This window comes from Carassius auratus, chromosome 17 (assembly GCF_003368295.1).
Source record: "Carassius auratus strain Wakin chromosome 17, ASM336829v1, whole genome shotgun sequence".
In the NCBI taxonomy this organism is placed as follows: Eukaryota; Metazoa; Chordata; class Actinopteri; order Cypriniformes; family Cyprinidae; genus Carassius; species Carassius auratus.
Genome location: NC_039259.1, coordinates 12,854,023 through 12,873,373, shown reverse-complemented (window position 1 = coordinate 12,873,373; position 19,351 = coordinate 12,854,023). Strand labels below are relative to the sequence as shown.

General features: G+C 37.8%; 1 protein-coding gene across 8 annotated transcripts in view; it reads left to right on the top strand.

Annotated features, from left to right (window-relative positions):
- Positions 1-19,351, top strand: part of dnmt3ab (DNA (cytosine-5-)-methyltransferase 3 alpha b) — a 54,792-nt gene that overhangs the window by 16,787 nt on the left and 18,654 nt on the right. For 4 of the 8 annotated variants that reach the window (XM_026285882.1, XM_026285885.1, XM_026285881.1 and 1 more), the window contains exons 5-7: positions 7,002-7,048; positions 7,436-7,582; positions 18,042-18,401. In XM_026285882.1, coding sequence (XP_026141667.1) covers positions 7,002-7,048; positions 7,436-7,582; positions 18,042-18,401 — 554 coding nt within the window. The remainder of the gene's footprint in view (positions 1-7,001; positions 7,049-7,435; positions 7,583-18,041; positions 18,402-19,351) is intronic. The other 4 variants (XM_026285883.1, XM_026285886.1, XM_026285887.1 and 1 more) reach the window with 2 other exon arrangements.

Here is a 19,351-nt window from a genome sequence, read left to right as displayed (position 1 = left end):
TTACATCCGTGTATTTTATAAATACTCAATCTATTGTTTTATAGTAAGTACTGTATGTGTAATTAAATGTCTGAAACCCAAACGAAACATTATGTGGTTAAAAACACTGCATAGTTGTGATTATATGACAAATGCAATGCGTGTCTCAACACCAGCAAAAGCAGGAAAGCACAGTTTGAATATAGCAGTTATGTGATGTCACTGAACAGTTTGAATCCCATATGTGGGACCGTACAGGCCTGTTCACACCAAGGACAATAACGATAAAGAAAATCGTTCTCAATATTAAAGAATAGCGGAGTCCAAAGCACAGCTATAGTGATAAATGCACAGAGAAACAATATACCGAATTTTCCGGACTATAAGTCTACACTAAGCAGCATAGAGCGCCCTCTCGCGGCTGGAGACGGTAATGTTTTCTCTTGGTTCTAAATAAATGCGACTTATAGTCCAGTGCGACTTATAGTCCGAAAAATACGGTAGTTGGAATCACTTTCAGAATGCTTTTTTGAACGGTGAACGCTAAAAACATTGACACCCAATCAGAATCCATCCTGCTATAACAAGCTTAGAATTTAAAAGCGACAGACGAGTGTGCGCTTAGAATGGACAGACGATATCGTCCGCTGGTGTGGACGCTAATATCTTCATCTTTACAGTTATCATTTTACTCATCGTTCTTGGTGTGAATGGGTCTTGCTGCTCAAATGGTTAATGTCAGAATGTTCATTTTTGGGTGAACTATCCCAAATAATTTTTTTAGTAATTTACTCACCCTCTGGGCATCCAAGATGGTGACTTTATTGGTGATAAAGGTGACTTTATTTCTTCAGTAGAACCGTTAAGATGATTATTAGATGAAACTGTGGTGCTTGGTGATTGATAAAATGCAAGTCAATGATTGAGAGTCAAAAAGCATATCAGGCAACACAAAATGAATATGCTTTGCTCCTGGTATTTTCACAGGTATTTATTTTGTGTTGCCTTAAATGCTTTTTTGACTCTCAAAATGATGGTAGCCATTGACTTGCATTTTATGAATCACCAAGGACTGTGGTTTCAGCTAAAAATCTTCATTACTGTTATACTCAAAAAAAAAAGTCAGTTACATCTTGGATGGTCTGAGGTTGAGTAAATAAACAACAAGTTAAAAATTCTGGGGTGAGCTATCCCTTTAAAGACTGTTTTTCCCACACATTTCCTAAATGAAACACTTTATGAGGGCTTGCGGGCTCAGGTACTGTCCCACAGGGTATCACAATTGTCATTTTCAGGTTTCAGAAGGGTGATCAATAAAAAAATATATCTTAACAGTTTTTCTATAAAATAAAATAAAATAAGTGATTAAGTGAGAGTGAATTTACAGAGAATATGTGACAGAGACAGGTTATGAGATATATAAGCAAGTTTATTTGTAAGCAAAATGGAGATTGCAGCTATAATATACCCAAGTTAATCTGAAATCTATCAGTCAGGAGCTTGTTAAAACAAATGAACATTGGACGCCTTAATATTATTGGTAGGCTACATAACTGGTTACAGATTTAACCATAAATAAGGTTTATTTGCACTAGTCACTACCACTATTTACCAGACTTCGTTAACCTGGTGCTAATGCTAATCAATACTAATCGCTAAAAGATCAGTCAGTCATTAATTCAATCCCACCATAGATTTTACTGAACCATGTATTCTGTATAGTGAGTCAAAAAGAACAATCTTGCTTTGATTGACAGAGAATGGGCAAATCCGGCAGTACCTGTCTTTTTTATTCCTCTATCTAGAGGGCACAGGACGTATTTCATTCCAGTGAAGGGGAAATGAACGCTCTGAACACGCAGGCTGGCATGTGCTCAAACTGGCACGCCAGACGCTAGATGGGCACAGCGTGCCAACCATGCTCACAAACCCAGTGACCTTGGCAGTCTCAGCGGAATGAACCCCTTCCTCACCGTACAGACAGGGTTTCTTATTCCCATCGAGCCACTGAGAAAAAAGGAAGAGACAGAAAGAGGAGAGAGGATTTGCACTTGCTATAAATGTGAAGAGGACTCACGGGTCAAGGCCTTTTGTTTTGGTACTTCACTGGCAGGCTTTTGATGGCTCTTGTGAAGAAAACAAGCTCTAAGGTTTTGCCTCTCGGCGCTCAAGTGTTGTGATGTGGCTGGGTGATGGAGCTTTGATAGACTTTAAACAGACTTTTCTTAGGCTAGTGGGTTATTAAAATGGGTGCTGTCTACTTCTTTTGACTTCATGTCAGTATAGAGACGTCATGAATATGCCATAACAGACTGCCTGTAAGCCTGGTCTAAATCCCACAGATCTATTTATATGAAGTTGTTGTCCTGCTCATCATACTTAATGATTATCAAAATGAGGTATTTAGGGTTCTTTCATGCATTCATTTGGGGTTCTTTCATGTCTTTTTGCTGTAGGCATATATCAGAAAAGTGCTCTCAAAATGCAGTTTAATAAATGAGTGGTAATTTTAAAGGCATTTTATATATTTTTAATTACTTCATTTTAATTGTTATTTATTTACTTAATTATTTTATTGTTGCATTGACAATGTGGAGATGTTTGTGTTGGTCTGAACAGATGCATTTGCAGACTTCATTCAAATTCAAAGGTTTCTCACACTGATCTCAATATTCATCGCAGATTTTAATTCAAAAAATTTATTATAACAAAACGTATTCTCTATTTTTCTCGGCATGCATATATATATATACTAGTGCTGTCAATCGATTAAAAAAAATTAACTAATTAATCGCACAATTTTTTTAAATTAATCGCGATTAATCGCGATTAATCGCAATTAAAAGACTGAAACTTTTTGGATATGTAAATGTAAAATGTAAATAATTAATGTAAACTCAAGACAAAGAAACTATTTAAATTCAAAATATGATTGTTTATTGGAATTTTTGTTTAACTTGTAACACAGATTTTCTCATGTAAACAACATACCTGCAATAAACCATCAATATTCTCCAAATTAACTGTTGGCTTGAAAGCCATATTTATTACAGAAATAAAAACACAGGCATGTAAGTACCATTTGAATTTCAAAACAATCAATGCCAATAAAAAACAAAAATGATTTCCATGTTCCATGAATTCTAAGTGGACTGCAAAAAAATTCCAAAGTATAGTCATTGCCAGTGCTTTAAGTGGGCCTGTATGCACCGGTACCGCCACTTCCAAATATAGCTCTTGAGCGTACCGCCACCTCTCCGTGCGCCCAGAACGTGCTTGTAGCGTACCGGTACGCTCATTTGGACATCTGTTTTAATAGAGGTTTTAATCTTTTACCTGCACTGCCGATTTTCAGAGCGCCCTTCACAATGCAAGCTTCCTAATTCATCCCACCCAGAGCAGAAACTACATTACCCATTCACCCTTAAATAATACAAGTGAATAGCGCATGTGTCGCTTTTCCCACTGTTAAGTGTCAACAACTCAACGTGGCCGGAGAAGGTGTGTGAAACTCGTTGTGAGTTATACTAAAGCAAAATCTTGAGTATTTATTGTCTGATAAACATTAAAAACTGTCTGCGGAGGTTCAGTCGTCCTGCAGCCCCCGCTGGCTGTTCATTGGCTGCAGCATCTTTTTTCTAAGTTCTAAAAAAATACCGTAGACGGCAAGGCACAAATTTAGATATTCATTTATCTAATTAATCTATAGCCTATGCATAAAGACAATATGATCTTTTTGTCCCCTTTTTGTTTTAAAGCTTGATGAAGAGAGAGAGCGCAAGTTGCTGCAGCTGCGAGGAGGACAGTGATGCACGCGTACAGGAGTGATTGACAGTTCGCGGCACTGTGTACAAAAAATACTCCGCTACACAATTATTTCTTTATTTTCGTTTAAGCTTATTAACGTTAGCGTTACAGAAAGGTCTGATTTACGCACTGTTACAGTCATACAGTCATAATGTTTCTTGTGGCAGACTGAAGAGTAATCCGGCAGAGTTTTATACTGAAACTTTCCGTCTAAAAGTCCTTCCTTGGTCTTATCCATATTTCTTTGCACGTTGAACACACATAGGCCACAACTGGAAATAAAAAAAACTGCAACCGCGTTAATTGCGTTATTTTATTTTAACGCGTTAAATATTTCAAATTAATCGAATGCGTTAACGCGCTAATTTTGACAGCACTAATATATACATATATATATATATATATTATAATTGATAAACTTTCGTGACGACGCGCAGGCCGTCTTTTTACACTGGTCTCAGGCAGTCGGTTGAAATCACCAGTCCCCTTTCCACTCTCCACACCACTTTACTTAAAGTATGGTCCTCGCCTATTTTTGAAGGTAAGAGTATGATCTCAAATATGCTCTAGCACCCCTCTCACGATACTTTGTTGTCATACACCTATCAGTTCAAGCAGCGTTGCTTCAAGTCGAACACACCTACTGGTTTTGTGGTGTTGTTGTTGTTCGCCCTAGAAAACGTACATCCACCACACATCATTGCGTCGATATATCATTGATATCGTGATATGACACATTTTTATAATGTAAAAATGTATACCGGTATTATCATGGATGGTATGGTATGGCACACCCCTAGTTATTATGATTATTATTAACTCCTCACAAGATTTCTGACAGAAGAGTGAAAAGTATTATCGGAAGTGCCAAGGACCATATGTAGAGGGCTTCGGAAAGACCTGGAATTACAATTGTTTCAAGAAAATAATAAGTAATGCACTCAAATCTCTTTAATTTCTCATTATTTCCAACTTGCAGAGTTCAAGCTAATCTTTTTTTTTTTTTTTTTTTTTTACCTTTCAGAACTTTGATGTGGGAAAGTTTGTAATGGTGAATGTTAATTTTGATCTGAATATCATGCTAATGTTGGGCTTCAAAACAAAAAGAAGAAAGGGTTTAGGAAATAAACTATTCTATCAGATGCTCTATACAGTAATAAAGTAAATTAGTCAATCTGTAGCTCGTTTTCACTTGAACGCAAATGAACCTTTTGAGGCTTTTGAGGGGCCACTTTTATTGATGTGGTAGTGGAATTGTGGGTGTGCTTTTGGAAAGCTTTGTTGAGCTCTCAGTAATATTGGCTTCCTCAACCCCAAGTTAGAAGGGAGTCTCAGTACTCCTGAATCATGAATCATCATGATAGCCCTGCTAATGTTTCTGGTCACTGGTAATCGTAGCCTCTGGCTAACCTCGACCTAACCTGCTGAACCCAGCCAAGACAAAGCTGTTTAGCCATGAACGACATCCTTTTGTATGTGGAGACGTCAAGAGTATAAATCAATGCCAGGGCAAAAAAGGAGTCAGAACTTTTCAAGAAATTCGGGAGGACTCATTATGGCACTGTGGAATGTGCGCAAGATGAATGGCGTTAGATGAGAACGGAGAAAGTATGAGTGTTGGGGAAGTTATTCCAAAATAGTAGTTAGTTACTGATTCTTTTTTTTTTGGTACATTTGATTGCAATGGTATTAATTTACTGTTCAGACTGACTGGTTATCACATTAACCATTATTAGCTGTAGATTGAATCTGCTGCCATTTTGTTTTAAATTTTCTTAGTCTTTTTTTTGGATGAAAATGGGGTACTACATCAGTCGATTCAGTCACTGACTCAACATGTTTCTTAGGGGTGTTCACATTTTTGGTTTCAAAAACAGCTAAATGCAGCACAATGGAATAGAGCAGGCTATTTTTAACTTGACACACCATCTGAAAAATACTTCTAACTGTGCCATTAAAAAAAAAAAGGTGTGAGACACAAAACAACGGCCAAAGACGATGGGGCTGCCCCGCTTGCAAAGTCACTGAATGTCAGAGATGTCAAATCCGCTATGATTATGAGTCAAAGTGGTTTTTTCATTGTTGCTAGTATTCATGATGGCCTGCATGTCTGTGTTCTTATTGGAGCCTGCAGAGAATGGTTTAGTTTGTGTGTAGCGCACATGATCAGTTTTGATTTCATGCTTTTGGAATTACTCCTAGTTTTTGAGGCAATTGATATTAAAAGCAGTGGTTGACTGATATTGGATCTTCAATGGCTGAATTTGATACTGATGTCTAGAGCCGTGTCGGCCGATATAATTCCATATGAATGAGCACTTGTTTTTTTACAATATTATAATATTTGAAAAATATGTGGATGCACTGATACTTTATTTTAACATTTTGAAACAAACAAACATACAGAAAGTAAAAAAAACAAAATCTGTTATGCTAAGTATGGAAACAGAATAGCTTCAAAATCATTCAAATAATATGATTGAGAAAATTGAAACCCGCCCTCTTATTAAAAAATGACACATGAAAAGCACAATTCATAAATAAACATGGTGTGTTAACAAAATGTTTGTATGGTTGTGTTGTTACCATGTAGATTTATGTAGATGTTTTGACAGATTCACAATTATTTAAATTGTATCCTGCATTATTTAAACTGTGTCCTCTTTATTAAGCCAATCATCTGTTATGCTTTCAATCCAGCGAATTATAGTACACATAGTACATCTGGTCATGTTGGCCAGAAACTTTTTTTTAAATGGTAATATTTTGGTGCCACACACAAAGACACATTCATGCTGTGTGTAAGTAAATATTGCCCTGTGGCAATTTTCACATATTTAGCAACCCAGCAAGTCTTTTGGTAGTGATTGACTGACATTAATACTCTGTTTCTAAAGTTCTCCGAGACTTTAATTTAGTAACACAAAGCCCTCAAGCTAAAATGGTCCGTCTTCCTGCTGCTTTTGGCGTCTCAGCTCTTTATTCAAACTCTTTTACAAGTAAAAACCTTCTTTTGGACTCAAATGAGAATAGTTTATTTTGGCTCAAAGCTATGTTATGCTTACTCCTCCACATTAAAGCCTGGTGAAAATTTCTGTTGCTGCAAAAATACCATTGAGGCCTTATACTGGAGATTGGTGAAGACTATTGCGACAGATCTGGACTGTCAGAAACATTTCAGGTAATCGCTTGTTCTTGTGGCTGTTTCCCTCTAGACGTGGAGCACAAGGAGGACGAGGGTGAGGACTCTGCAAAGAATGAGGTAAAACTGTCTTCATGTTGTGTGCCTGTCTGTGATATATAGTGTGCACTTTTGTGTGTTTCCGTCTGTGAAAATTCAACCTTTCCGTTAATTGCTTTCCAGCCACTTCATTATGAAAGAAATGGTACCCTAATGGTGAAATATCAAATACACTTGGTCCTCTGCTTCAAAAAAAGGGTCCCTGTTCTCCACCAGCCGTCCGGCCGCTCGAACCCTCGAGTACCCTTAGTTTGAGAGTCCCCCACTAGTCCATTTGCGAAACGCTTCGAAATCATTCGCTGACGATCCACCTAATTCCTTCCTTCATTTAGGATCGCATAGATAGATAAGACGTTAATTTTTTCTTTTCTTTTCCTTTTTTTTTGTTGCTTTTGTCACTTTAAACAGGGAGCTCGAGGGAGGCTCCGTGGGGGAGTGGGCTGGGAAGTCAGCCTCCGTCAAAGACCCATGCCCAGAGTAACCTTCCAGGCCGGTGACCCTTATTACATTAGCAAGAGGACCAGGGAGGAGTTGCTGGCAAAGTGGAAGTTGGAGGTGAGTACCACTGCTCACCACTGTCCCAGAGGAAGAGCGATAGGGAGCTTGTCAGCATTTCTATGATAGCAGGAACGTTTGCCAGGACGACGACTCTGCGAATCACCTAGACTCTGCGAAATCCAAGTGTATTTGATGAGTCTTTTGATCTCGCATGAAGGTACCATTTATTTCATGAGATGTCTTGCTGGCTTCTTCTCACATGGAAAATCTATTGGTTTACTTATTATAACCATGCACAGACATGTCCGTTATGAATGCTGTGGCCAGTCAGAGGTGTTAAAATAACGGTAATGGTAGTTTATAGCAGTCAATAATCCATAGATACAGTATGTTTTATTTATTTATTTTTTGTTCCTGATTGGCCAATATGAGAGATTTTAACGTTTATCGGTAATAAATATTGGATATTTTATTGTGCAAGCTTCTTTACTCAATATTGCATTAGTTATTAATGTTCAATTAGATGTTTAACATATTTATATACAAACTATTTGAAATGTTTATCACTTATCGGTATCAGTATATCGGTATATATTGGTACAGTAGATATATTCGTCAGCTTATCTGTATTGTGTATACTGTGTATCTGTATAGTTGTGATTGTTGTATAGTTGTGACAAAAAAAACAAAAAAACAACATGACTGGACACTTGTTGCTCCTGGTTAGGATCAGAGACTTCCCTAGCATGGGACGGTTGACCTAGTTGTACTGCCCTAAGAAAAGCCATAGTTGGCCTTTGTACTGTTTAATTGTAGTTTATAAATCTATTGCACTAATTATTGGAGACATCGCAAATAATCCAAGATCAAGAATGTGACATTTCAGGAAGAAAATCAAAGGTTATATCATCATTCCTTTTTTTTTAGTCTAATAGTCTGAGTCATGTTGAATTTTTATGCCCGTTCCTTGAATGTGCAGAGCTGAAATTGTTGTGATGTGTCTTGACTTGAATGTGAGTGTGATTTCTGCTCCACTAGTGGCACTTAAACAGGTTTCCAGAACACTCCTGTCTGTCATTTGCCAAGCATACAGCTAGTCCCACCCAGGGTTATTTTTAAAGAAAATCCAGTTTAATATAATTTAAGGGACAGGTTGGTTCACAACATAAAGATATAGTTCACACTAACAGACCGGTAACATGTCAGTATCAGTTCTCACTATTATCTATTGTTGCTTATTAGCATGCCTGTTAATAACATATTGGCTGTTTATTAGTACTTATAAAGAACATATTCTGCATGACCATATTCCACATCCGTAATCCTAATACCTAAACTTAACAACTAACTTACTTACTATTAATAAGCAGCAAATTATTATTTCATTGAGGCAAAAGCCATAGTTAATTGTTTGTTAATTGCGAGAATCGGACCTTAAAATAAAGTGTGACCAACAGACGATAACATTCAATGTATTACAATAAATCACTGCAGTTTTAAGGTCAGGTGTATTCTGATGATCTCTAAATGTTTTTATCGTTCAACTGCTGAAAACAATTCGGAAAGTGTGGAATCCACTTTTATCATAGAATTAAAAATATTATTAAAACTTTATAGTTATAGTTATCGTTATTGTCCCTAGTGTGAATGAGCCTTTACTGATCGGTTTGACGGTCTACAAAAAAGGCTGGGAAACACTGATTTCAATCATTAATTTAGCTCTCTTAAAGGAATAGTACACCCAAATTATGTCAGTAATCACTTACACCCATGTCATTTCAAACCTGTAAATGTCTTCAGAACCCAATTTAAGATATTTTTTAGTCCATCTGCCATCAGAGGTTCAACCGTAACGTTATGAAGCAATGAGAATACTTTTTGTATGCAAATAAAACAGAAATGATGACTTTATTCAACAATCAATGGTAGAAAATTGTTGAATAAAGTCATTATTTTTGTTTTCTTTGCATACAAAAAAGTATTATCATCACTAATGTTACGGTTGAACCACTGATGGCAGATTGGACTATTCTGATGACGTCTTTCATACTTTTCTCGATCTTGACAGTGTAAGTTACTTGGCCGTCTATGGGACAGTCACAAGCCTCCCGGTTTTCATCCAAAATATCTTAAATTGTGTTCTGAAGACAAACAAAGCTTTTACAGGTTTGGAACCACATGGGGGTAAGTGATTGATGACAAAACTTTCATTTTGGGGTCGAGAAACCTTTAACTTCATGTTGTTCCAAACCCTTAAGACCTTAATTCATCTTCAGAACACAAATTTATATATTTTTTAAGAAATCCAAGCTGTCAGATCCTGCATAGACGTTGTGGTACTCTTGTGAACACACGTCGAAGAAAAACTCAGAAGAGAAGAAATTGTTGAATAAAGTTATTTTTGTTTTCTTTGCGCACAAAAATTATTCTCATAGCTTCATAAAAGTGGACTACTTTAACAATGTCCTTACTACCTTTCTGGGCCTTAAACGTGGTAGTTCTGTTGCTGTCTATGCAGGGCCAGAAAACTCTCAGGTTTCATCAAAAACATCTTAATTTGTTTTCCAAAGATGAGCGAATGTCGGGTTTGTAATTAATAACAGAATTGTTATTTTTGGTTGAACTATCCCTTTAACAGCCATTGCAAGAGTGAATCTCTAATAATCATCACAGGTACAGGTGCTTGACAGTTTTTCTACTGTGTTGCATGGTGAGAACTGCTCTGTTACATAACGTTCTTTTTCCTCGGTAACCAAAGAGCGCCAACCAATCGACATCAAGCTCCCCCCACCCCCATTTTTTTTCCCTCCAACCCTTGCCTCACTGTGTTTGAGGACAAGCCATTAAAGTGTCAGAGATCCTAGAAATACAGCCAAATTAGCCGGACACACAGTTGTCTCATGAGTGGACGTCGTAAAATTCCAGAGAAATGGGCGTTTCGCATTCTTCACGCGGAGAGCAGGAATCCTCCATCGGGAGCCTGGGAATTTTTGTCTTTCTCTGAATAGTCACATTGTGGAAGAGCACAGATCGTAACATGTCATTTCTCTGTTTGCTCTCCGAAGGTCTGTGGAGTCATGTTTTCTCGAAGCAGCTCCACACCGGACACAACAGTGCAGCAGGCTCTATTGATAGGGGCCTTGACATGTTTCCTTCCTCTGGCTACGAGGCCTGAGCTGCATACAGTCAGCAGAGCTTTGTTAGCAGTGAAGGGGTGGCCCTAAGGGGGGAATAAAACCCAGCCTGCTGGGATCATGTCTCTCTCTTTTTTTTTTTATATATATAAGTGCCCAACACTACAGTAGATTCCTCTTTCCCACCCCCATCCCGTTCACTTCACTCCTCCCCCTCTCCCCTCACTACTCTCTCTGCAGTGGAAATGAACTCCGTACTATGGATATAAGGGTGAAGATGAGGTTTACAGCGAATTTCCAGGGCTGCTTGCAAGACAGCCTCCTGGACAGCCGCCAACATTCTGCAAGTCCTCTCTAGCCAACCAGAATTCCTGTTGGGAACCACCTGACCCTGAATTCCCAGACAAAGAAATGTTCATGCTTTCTGTTTTTTTTTTTCCTCTCTTTTTTTTTTTTTTTTTGAAGGGGTCTCCACTGAGCCAAGAGTGGGGCAAGAAAAAAAGCGACTCACACGTTGGATTTAAAGTGCCGAGTGCAGGCGTGTATGGGTAGGTCGGCTGGCTTGTTTGTTGTTGATAGCACAGGGGACAGTGTGCATGTCTGAGTAGACTTGCTGGAGGAGGAATATGCTGACTTCAGGTATTTCCAGGAGACTTGTTACGGACCATCTGCCTTGGGTAGCTTAAAGGAAACCCATCTCTTTAAAACCAGAGTGCCGGACCGGGCTTAAAAACATTGCAAGTACAAGACAAAATGCTTTGCTTAAAAGGGTTTTTTTTTTCTAGCCTGTGTGTTATCACAGGGGGATAGCAGAGAGCTGAATGTATTTCCTGTTTTACTGTCTCTGCAGGATGTTGTGCATAGGGCATATATTTGGCTTTGTTCATGTGTTATAGTTTATTCTTGGTTTTTAAGTGTGCTGTGTTCTGACAGTGTGCTTTTTGTGGTTATTTATACATTAGGGTTGTAGAGACATAGCATGTTTTAGCTAGAAAGAATGCTTTTAGACTTATTTTAAAAGGAAAGTTTTGCTTTGGAGCTTGAAAATAAAGGTAATATGCTTTTTACAGTCTGTCAGATTTGGGTCGGTACCGCAAACACGTAAACCTGGCAGCGGTTGTCGCTTGTGTTGATACGAAAATGCGGTGCATGTCTTTTTAAGGATATGCAAATATGAATGAACCGAGTGAACCCGGGAAGCACGTGTGATTAGTGCACTGCCAGTGCTTGCTCGTACTCTGAGTCAAGGCTGCACACACTGAAGCAGGCAGACTTTTGCACTTCAGCTTTTGAAGATTCATGGACAATTTAAGAAAATAACGGATTTTAGACTAAAATCATTTTGCACGGCTTGAAGTGAACAAATAAAGAGAATGCTTTAAAAAACTTTAATATTAAGGCACTTAGACTAAGACTCATTTAGCATGCCTGACCTCTGCTGCACTAGTAATTACCGAGTCTTTAATGGACCCAGTACAATCGGAAACTAAATGCATCCTCTATTCTCTGGACTTGGAAGGCTAAAAAGTGAACAGCCTTTGTTCGGTCTCTCACAAAGTCAAATCAAAATAAATGCGATTGTCACACAGTGGCGATAGCCATTCATCCCCTGCCTGTTGGAATTTCAGTGTGCACTGCTGTGCTGCCGGCATTTGAATTAAATCACACTATTTCCTCTTATTGTTCAAAAACGTTTAAGGGAGTAGTATTTATTAAACAGTATTTGTTTGGAAACCATTCATAATGTTTCTGTGCGCTGAAGACTGACTGTCTGTCAGCTGTGTACAACAAGTAAATATAAATATTTAATTTTATTAAATTAAAAATAATGTCATCATATTGTTTATTAACTTTATGTAATTGCTATGGTATAATAGTTCACCACAAAATTAAAATCTGCTGAAAATGTTCTCACTGTCATGCCATCTGAAATGTAGATGAGTTTGTTTCTTCATCGGAACAGATTTGGAGAAATTTAGCATTACATCACTTGCTTCTCCAATGGATCCTCTGCTGTGAATGGGTGCCATCAGAATGAGAGTCCAAACAGCTGATAAAAACATTACATTAACATCAGTTAACATCTTATGTAGTGAAAAGCTACATGTTTATAATAAACAGTTCCAGCATAAAGTCTTGTTTAACTTCAAAACATTGCTTCTGGCTAAAACACAATATCAGTTCAGTTCTCTTCTGAATCAGGAGAGAGATCTGCACAGATCACACACTGTGTACAACTGAAAACAGTCCAAAACAGTTATGCAAACAAATATGTAGGTGAATTTTGATTTGAAAGGACATCAAGGGATGGACTTTTTGATTGGAGGAAGCATTGTTGTGGATAATGGACTGGTATTTTGGCCAGAAGCGACATTTGAATTCTTTCCCCCCTAACAAACACACTGCTTTTTACTTCCCAAGTTGTTAATTGATGGACTGGAGTCATGTGTATTACTTGTGGATTATTATAAGGGTTTTGTTAGCTGTTGGAATAACAACAGTTTCATTCTGACGGCACCCATTTACTGCAGGGGATCCATTGTTAATCAAATATTATGCTAAATTTCTCCAAATGGGTTGTAATGAGATAAACTTGTCTACGTCTTGGATAGCCTAAAGGTGAGTAAATTGAAATTTTGGGGAGAACTACATTTATTCTTACAAGCCTATATTATATATTTTTTTGCTAACAATTTTATAATTTATATTTTTTTTATATTTTTTTCTTTCTTCCCTAAAGAAGCAATGTTGTATAGCATGCGTTGTGTCATAATACTGATTTTTCAACCCAATTTTCATCCCAAAATAATTGTTCCAAGGCTATCATTCTATCATAAATGTTAGCTTGTTAGCATATGTAAATGATCACATTTAGCAACTACAATGCTCAGTCTATCACAGAAGCCAAGTATTTAAATTTGTAAGGAATAAAAGTGTAAAAAAAAAACATGTATGACATTGTAACAATGTGGCATTTGGCCCGAATGTCTTTTACATTAGCCTCAGGCTGTTCTTATGATCATAAATCATAAAGGTATATAGTTTTTTTAGTAATGCTGTTTTTCATTCCTATGTCATATGAACAGCAACACATTCAAAGGCCTAACATGCAAAATAATAGACCTACAAGAATCCATGTGCAGTAGCTGATCATAAAATTGAATCGAATTGTCATGGTATATAAAAAATTACAATAAGGTTGGAAAAAAGAATTTGCCAGAGGAGCTTTCTTGGAAAAGAGGCTTGGCTGATCATTGTAATGTGCAGAGCTGCTTAAGGCCATGGGTGTTTCCTTTCAGATATAGGTAGCTCTCCATACAGCACACAATCTTTAACATAGAGCTTCAAAAACACTCTTTCAGAAGGTTACCTTTCTTACCTTTCAGTATTGGATTTATGCGTACTGTGTAAAAGAGCTTTAACTGAAGAGGTTAGTTTATCACTTAGTTCTCTCAGCTTCTGTATTATTCAATGTGGCAATTTTTGGCTTATGTGAAAGTACTGCATTATAGATACCATTACAGTACATTTCCATTTATAGTCCCATAGTTGCTTAAAAGTAAGTTTTCTTAGTGCTGATGCTGAGATTTACATATCATTACTTCAGTGGCTGGAGGATATTATTTGTTAGTTAGAAATGTAAGACTAGTACTAGTTTCAGAAACATTTTCTCTAAATACATCTTAACATCTGTGTTTTTAGTCTTTTAAATTAGCTTTCTATCTTTTGGACAGCCGTGTAGCAAACTAGGCCAGCAAATGGGTAAATTTTCATGCTTTTTAATAATCTTTATCTTTATAAATGCATTTATTCAGTAAACTTTTATGAAGTATTTATTCAAAGTGATTCCAACAGTACAGCTTGCTGTAATTGTTGGTGTTTGTTGTTATATTTTTTTCTGGTTATTTTAAGATCACTGTTGTGGATGACATACTGTTTATATATCTTGTTATTCCTGAGCTGGACCTTGTGTTTGTAGCTGACAAAGACTGTAAAGTACTGTACTCTTGAAAACCTCCCCCTTTCCTTCCTTCTCGTCTCCCCCTCCCTCAATTTCAAGAGCCAGACTCGCTACAGTGAGGCCCCTGAAGAGGGGCGTTTACAGTTGGGGGGAAAGAAAACACCTCCAGAAGCAAATCTCCACTTAAAGCCGCAATGCCTCCCTCTCCTCCCCCAGTTTTTGGGGAGATTTCAGTTTTCTATTGATTTCCTTATTTTTTATGTAGAAATAACCCTTTCCTTCTTCCTGAGTCGACGGTTTGAGACACAATATTGGCACCCTCTGTCATTATTTATTATTGGTTTTGACAGTCTTTAGTATCTGTGATAGCTTTGACAACTTAAACTTGGGGGATTTTCAAGCTAGTCAGAAGTTATGTGTGGGTTTATATCAAAAGCAGGGATTATTACTCTTCATCAGTCACATTGGGTGAGTTCGGCTTGTTGTGTGGAATGTAAATTGTGTACATTTATAGGGAACAAAGCCACATGCATGTGAGTTGGAATCAGTCGTGGGTAGCTCAAGATGATATTTTCTTTAGATAAGGGTTTCAGATTTCAATTATATTCTGATTTAAAGGGTTAGTTCACCCAAAATGAAAATTAACCTATAAATTACTCACTTTGAAGTCATCCTAGGTGTTTATGACTTTCTTCTTTCGTATGAATCCAGTTAGAGTTATTTAAAAAATTGTCTTTGATCTTTTTTAAGCTGTTTCATGCCACACAGTGGGTGTTGCACTGCATCGGTTCATGAGAAGTTTAATAAAAAGCGTATCCATAAAAGTGTCTCACACGGCTCCAGGGGGTTAACAAAGTATTTCTCTAGTGAATTGATGCGTTTTTGTAAGAAAAATATTCATATTCAAAATGTAATAATCACTTTAATCTAGCTTGCACTCACTGATGTAAAACGGAAGAAGTTCTGGGGGAATGACATGAGGTCATCCTTGTGCATGCGCCGGTGAGTCTCATGAAAAAAAACAATGTTTGTTAACAGGAGCAAAGGAAGCATAGTTTCCTTACTTTAGCAAAGGAAAACCAGTCTCCTCTTGGCTTAAATCAAAGTCCTCTGACATTCAAAAAATACACTTTTTTTTTAATGGATGAGCTTTTTATTAAACTTCTCATAAACCAATGCAGTGCAACACCTGCTAGGTCAAACAGCTTGAAACATCAAAGACAATTCAAAAACTCCAACTGAATCTGAAGTCTGAAAGAAGAAAGTCATATACTCCTAGGATGATTTCAGGGTGAGTAATTTATAGCTTAATTTTAATTTTTGGATGCACTAACCCTTTAATCCTGTTTATATGCTTGGATTGAAATGATTGAACTAAGATTACATTAATGATAACTCAAGCCACTGGTGTATGACAGAAAATCTTATATATGTAATTTGTATAAGTAATTGTACATCATGCTGACAGTGGACATCATAATGTAGTTTTTTTTTTAAAATAGAAATTCTATCAAAAATACTTTATACATTGAATAACAGTGATGTGATGTTTAGTATTAAATGTAGTTATTTAAATACTTTTGAAGTAAAAAGTATTTTATTAATTAAAGTGAATGAAAACACATGAATAAATATTTGCCACATAAATGTATCTGATATGGTATAAATGGTATATCATTGTCTCAGTATTACTACCATTGCATTGTGTATAAAAGTGTGTCTAAACTTTTGTGGCTCCCCCATTGTCAAAGTCAATTTTCAAAGAAGTCTCTGCGCAGGCTGTGATAATTCCTCTTGTAAATCCACTGAAATTAAGCAAAAATACATGCAAATAATTAATAGTACTTAATGATTTTAAACTTTAGAACAGTGTTTCTTTAAAAGAAACAAAAAATAAATATTTTACGAAGGAAAAAAAATTGATGCTGAATGTTTTTGTAACTTTGTAAAAAAAAAAAAAAAAAAAGTCCTCTGTAGTTTTCCTGGTCCCAGAATGGTTTAGATGTGTCCCTATTTAACACACTAATAAGATGATGAGTTGAATCAGGTGTTTTAATTAATAAGACAAATAAAACATTCAAGTGTAAACAGTAGGAAACTATGAATTACTTTCTGTTGTTATGTTAATGATGCAGGTTTATATTTCCTCAATTCCACATACCCCAGTTTTCCAAGTTGAATTAAGGACATTGAAGAAGGGTTACAGTGGACAGAAATTTCCCACTGTTAAATTCTGACAAACAGCTTATATTAATTGAAATATTTCTGCTCGAATGCAATTTGTGCCTAGATAAATTAATTGTTGTATCATCTCATCCGCTTAAGGACCTGAGTGTAACAGAACAGTATTCTTCAATCTGAGAAATATTTTCTTGTTACGAAACATGCTTTGCTTGTTGGTTTTGAAATGAGATGGATTACAAAAAAAACTAATATTTAAACATTAGACATTATGCAGCTCCCTTGTAAGTTTATTTAGGCTCAGTTGGAAACTATTGGTATATACCATAACACAACCCAGTACTGCAGAGATAAATACATGCACATATGCACAAAACCGCTTGCATACACTTAAATACTCTTTCCACACTCAACCGCTGTCAAAGACAAACAGCCTGGCACATATGGCTCTGCTCATCGAGGCAGCCAGTGAAGCTATACAGATATTTATAAACTACAGTGGGGCTTCTTGATTTGAGGCCACATGTTTCTACTCCACTCTCATCCTGTCTATTCATGCACACTCATGAGCTCTTGGCTCCAGAGCTTCTCTTCCCCCTTTGCGGGCTTATATGAATGTATAGCCACCATAATGGAGGGAGTGAGCTAAAGAGAGACATGGGGAGAGCTTTCTGGGGACGGATCCAACCATTTTCTCTGTACACACACACACAGGCGACACTGCCAGGTTCACGTGTGTGTGAGTGAAATTGGAGATGGAGTTGGCACCAGCAGCAGAGAAAGTACAGCTGTGAAAGAGATTCACGTGCGAGTGAGAGAGAACGAGAGGACGAGAGAGGTGCAGCTGTTAGGGATTTGTTGTGAGCTGCTTAAGTCATGGCTTGGCTCGTGTCCTCTGATTTGACCTAATAGCTTAGAGTCAGGTTGGACAAACTCGCTGAACTCTCCAGCGCGCATCCATCTCAGCCACGGGGGGAGCTCTCATTGTTACAAAGTGATCGCACACAGTTTTCACCGCAAAGAAAATGGGACTGTTTTCACAGGTTTCTGCCACTTATCAAACTCAAAAGGGCCGCACTTGTGCTTTATCAAAAGGATGGGGATATTTGTGTTGGCACGTGGGATTAAAATACTATAAACAAACTGAGTAGTCACCATTACTCAAGCACTGAACTGTGCTATTCTCAGGAAAGCCACTGCTGTTCATTGTGCTTTACCTCCTCCTCTTCCTGTCCCGCTGTTCCCTACGTTGCAGGCAGAGAAGAAGGCGAAACTGGTGTCTGTGATGAACTCAATGGAGGACCATGGCGAGGTAGAGTCGGAGCCTCAAAAAGACAGCTCCACAATCACCGTCCCACTACTCTTTCCTCCACCAACGCCGCCAGCACAGCAGCAACCACCACAGCCTCAAGCTCAACCTCAGACCAACCTCAAACCCCAGCCTTCTCCCCAGCAACAACCTCCACCATTCCAACAGCAACAGCAGCAGCAGCCTACGGACCCAGCCTCTCCAACTGTTGCCACCACCCCAGAGCCCGTGTCTATAGGGGACGGAGACAAGACTTCACCTAAGTCCACTGACACAGAGTCAGAGTACGAGGTAGGAGTAACTTCCTTATGACCTTGGTGGCTTGGGATTGATAATTTTTAAATATTGTGTAGACATTCTGTTGTTTGGATGGTTGGTTCTGCAGTTGAGGCTTATTTGGTTAGACGGATAAGTTTTGGGATGAATGTGGGATTTTCTTTTTTTCAAATTTACTTTTGTTATCAAAGAAAAATTTCCCACCTTTGACACCTTCTTGCTGATAGGATAATTATTCTTAGAGAAATCCCAGGATTATGCAATGTTATGTTATCCTGTAAATTATCCGGCTAACCAGATTTGAAATCCTTGTTGAAACAGTGGGACGTGTCTTCTGCTGGAGGGTTTGTTTCATATGAAATCTAGGAGTAATTTGAACCTATATTAAAACTATTGTCGGACAGCTCTTGGCCTTAAAAGGTTAGTTCACCCAAAAATGAAAATTCTGTCATTAATTACCCACCCTTGTTCCAAACCCGAAAGACCTTCATTCATCTTTGGAACTCAGATTAAGATATTTTTGATGACATCCGAGATTTAATGACCCAAAAGGTGGTAAGGACATCTTTAAAGGGGGGGGTGAAATGCTCGTTTTCACTCAATATCCTGTTAATCTTGAGTACATATAGAGTAGTACTGCATCCTTCATAAATCCAAAAAGTCTTTAGTTTTATTATATTCATAAGAGAAATCTGTACCGATTTTTCCCGGAAAAACACGACCGACTGGAGGCGTGACGTGTGGGCGGAGCTAAAGAATCACGAGCGCGAATAGGCTTTTGCGTTGAGAGCGTTTGGAAGCTGTGACATTATCGTGAGGGAAAACCCATCCTCCAAAACAAACCGTGGCTTACAGTCAGATTCAGTCGTTTATTTATGATCCAGAATCAGATCCAGAGGCTGAAACTGAACGAAAGCAGCAGCAGCAACGACTCGCTCCGAGCGGGGCTCGAACCCGAGTCTCTG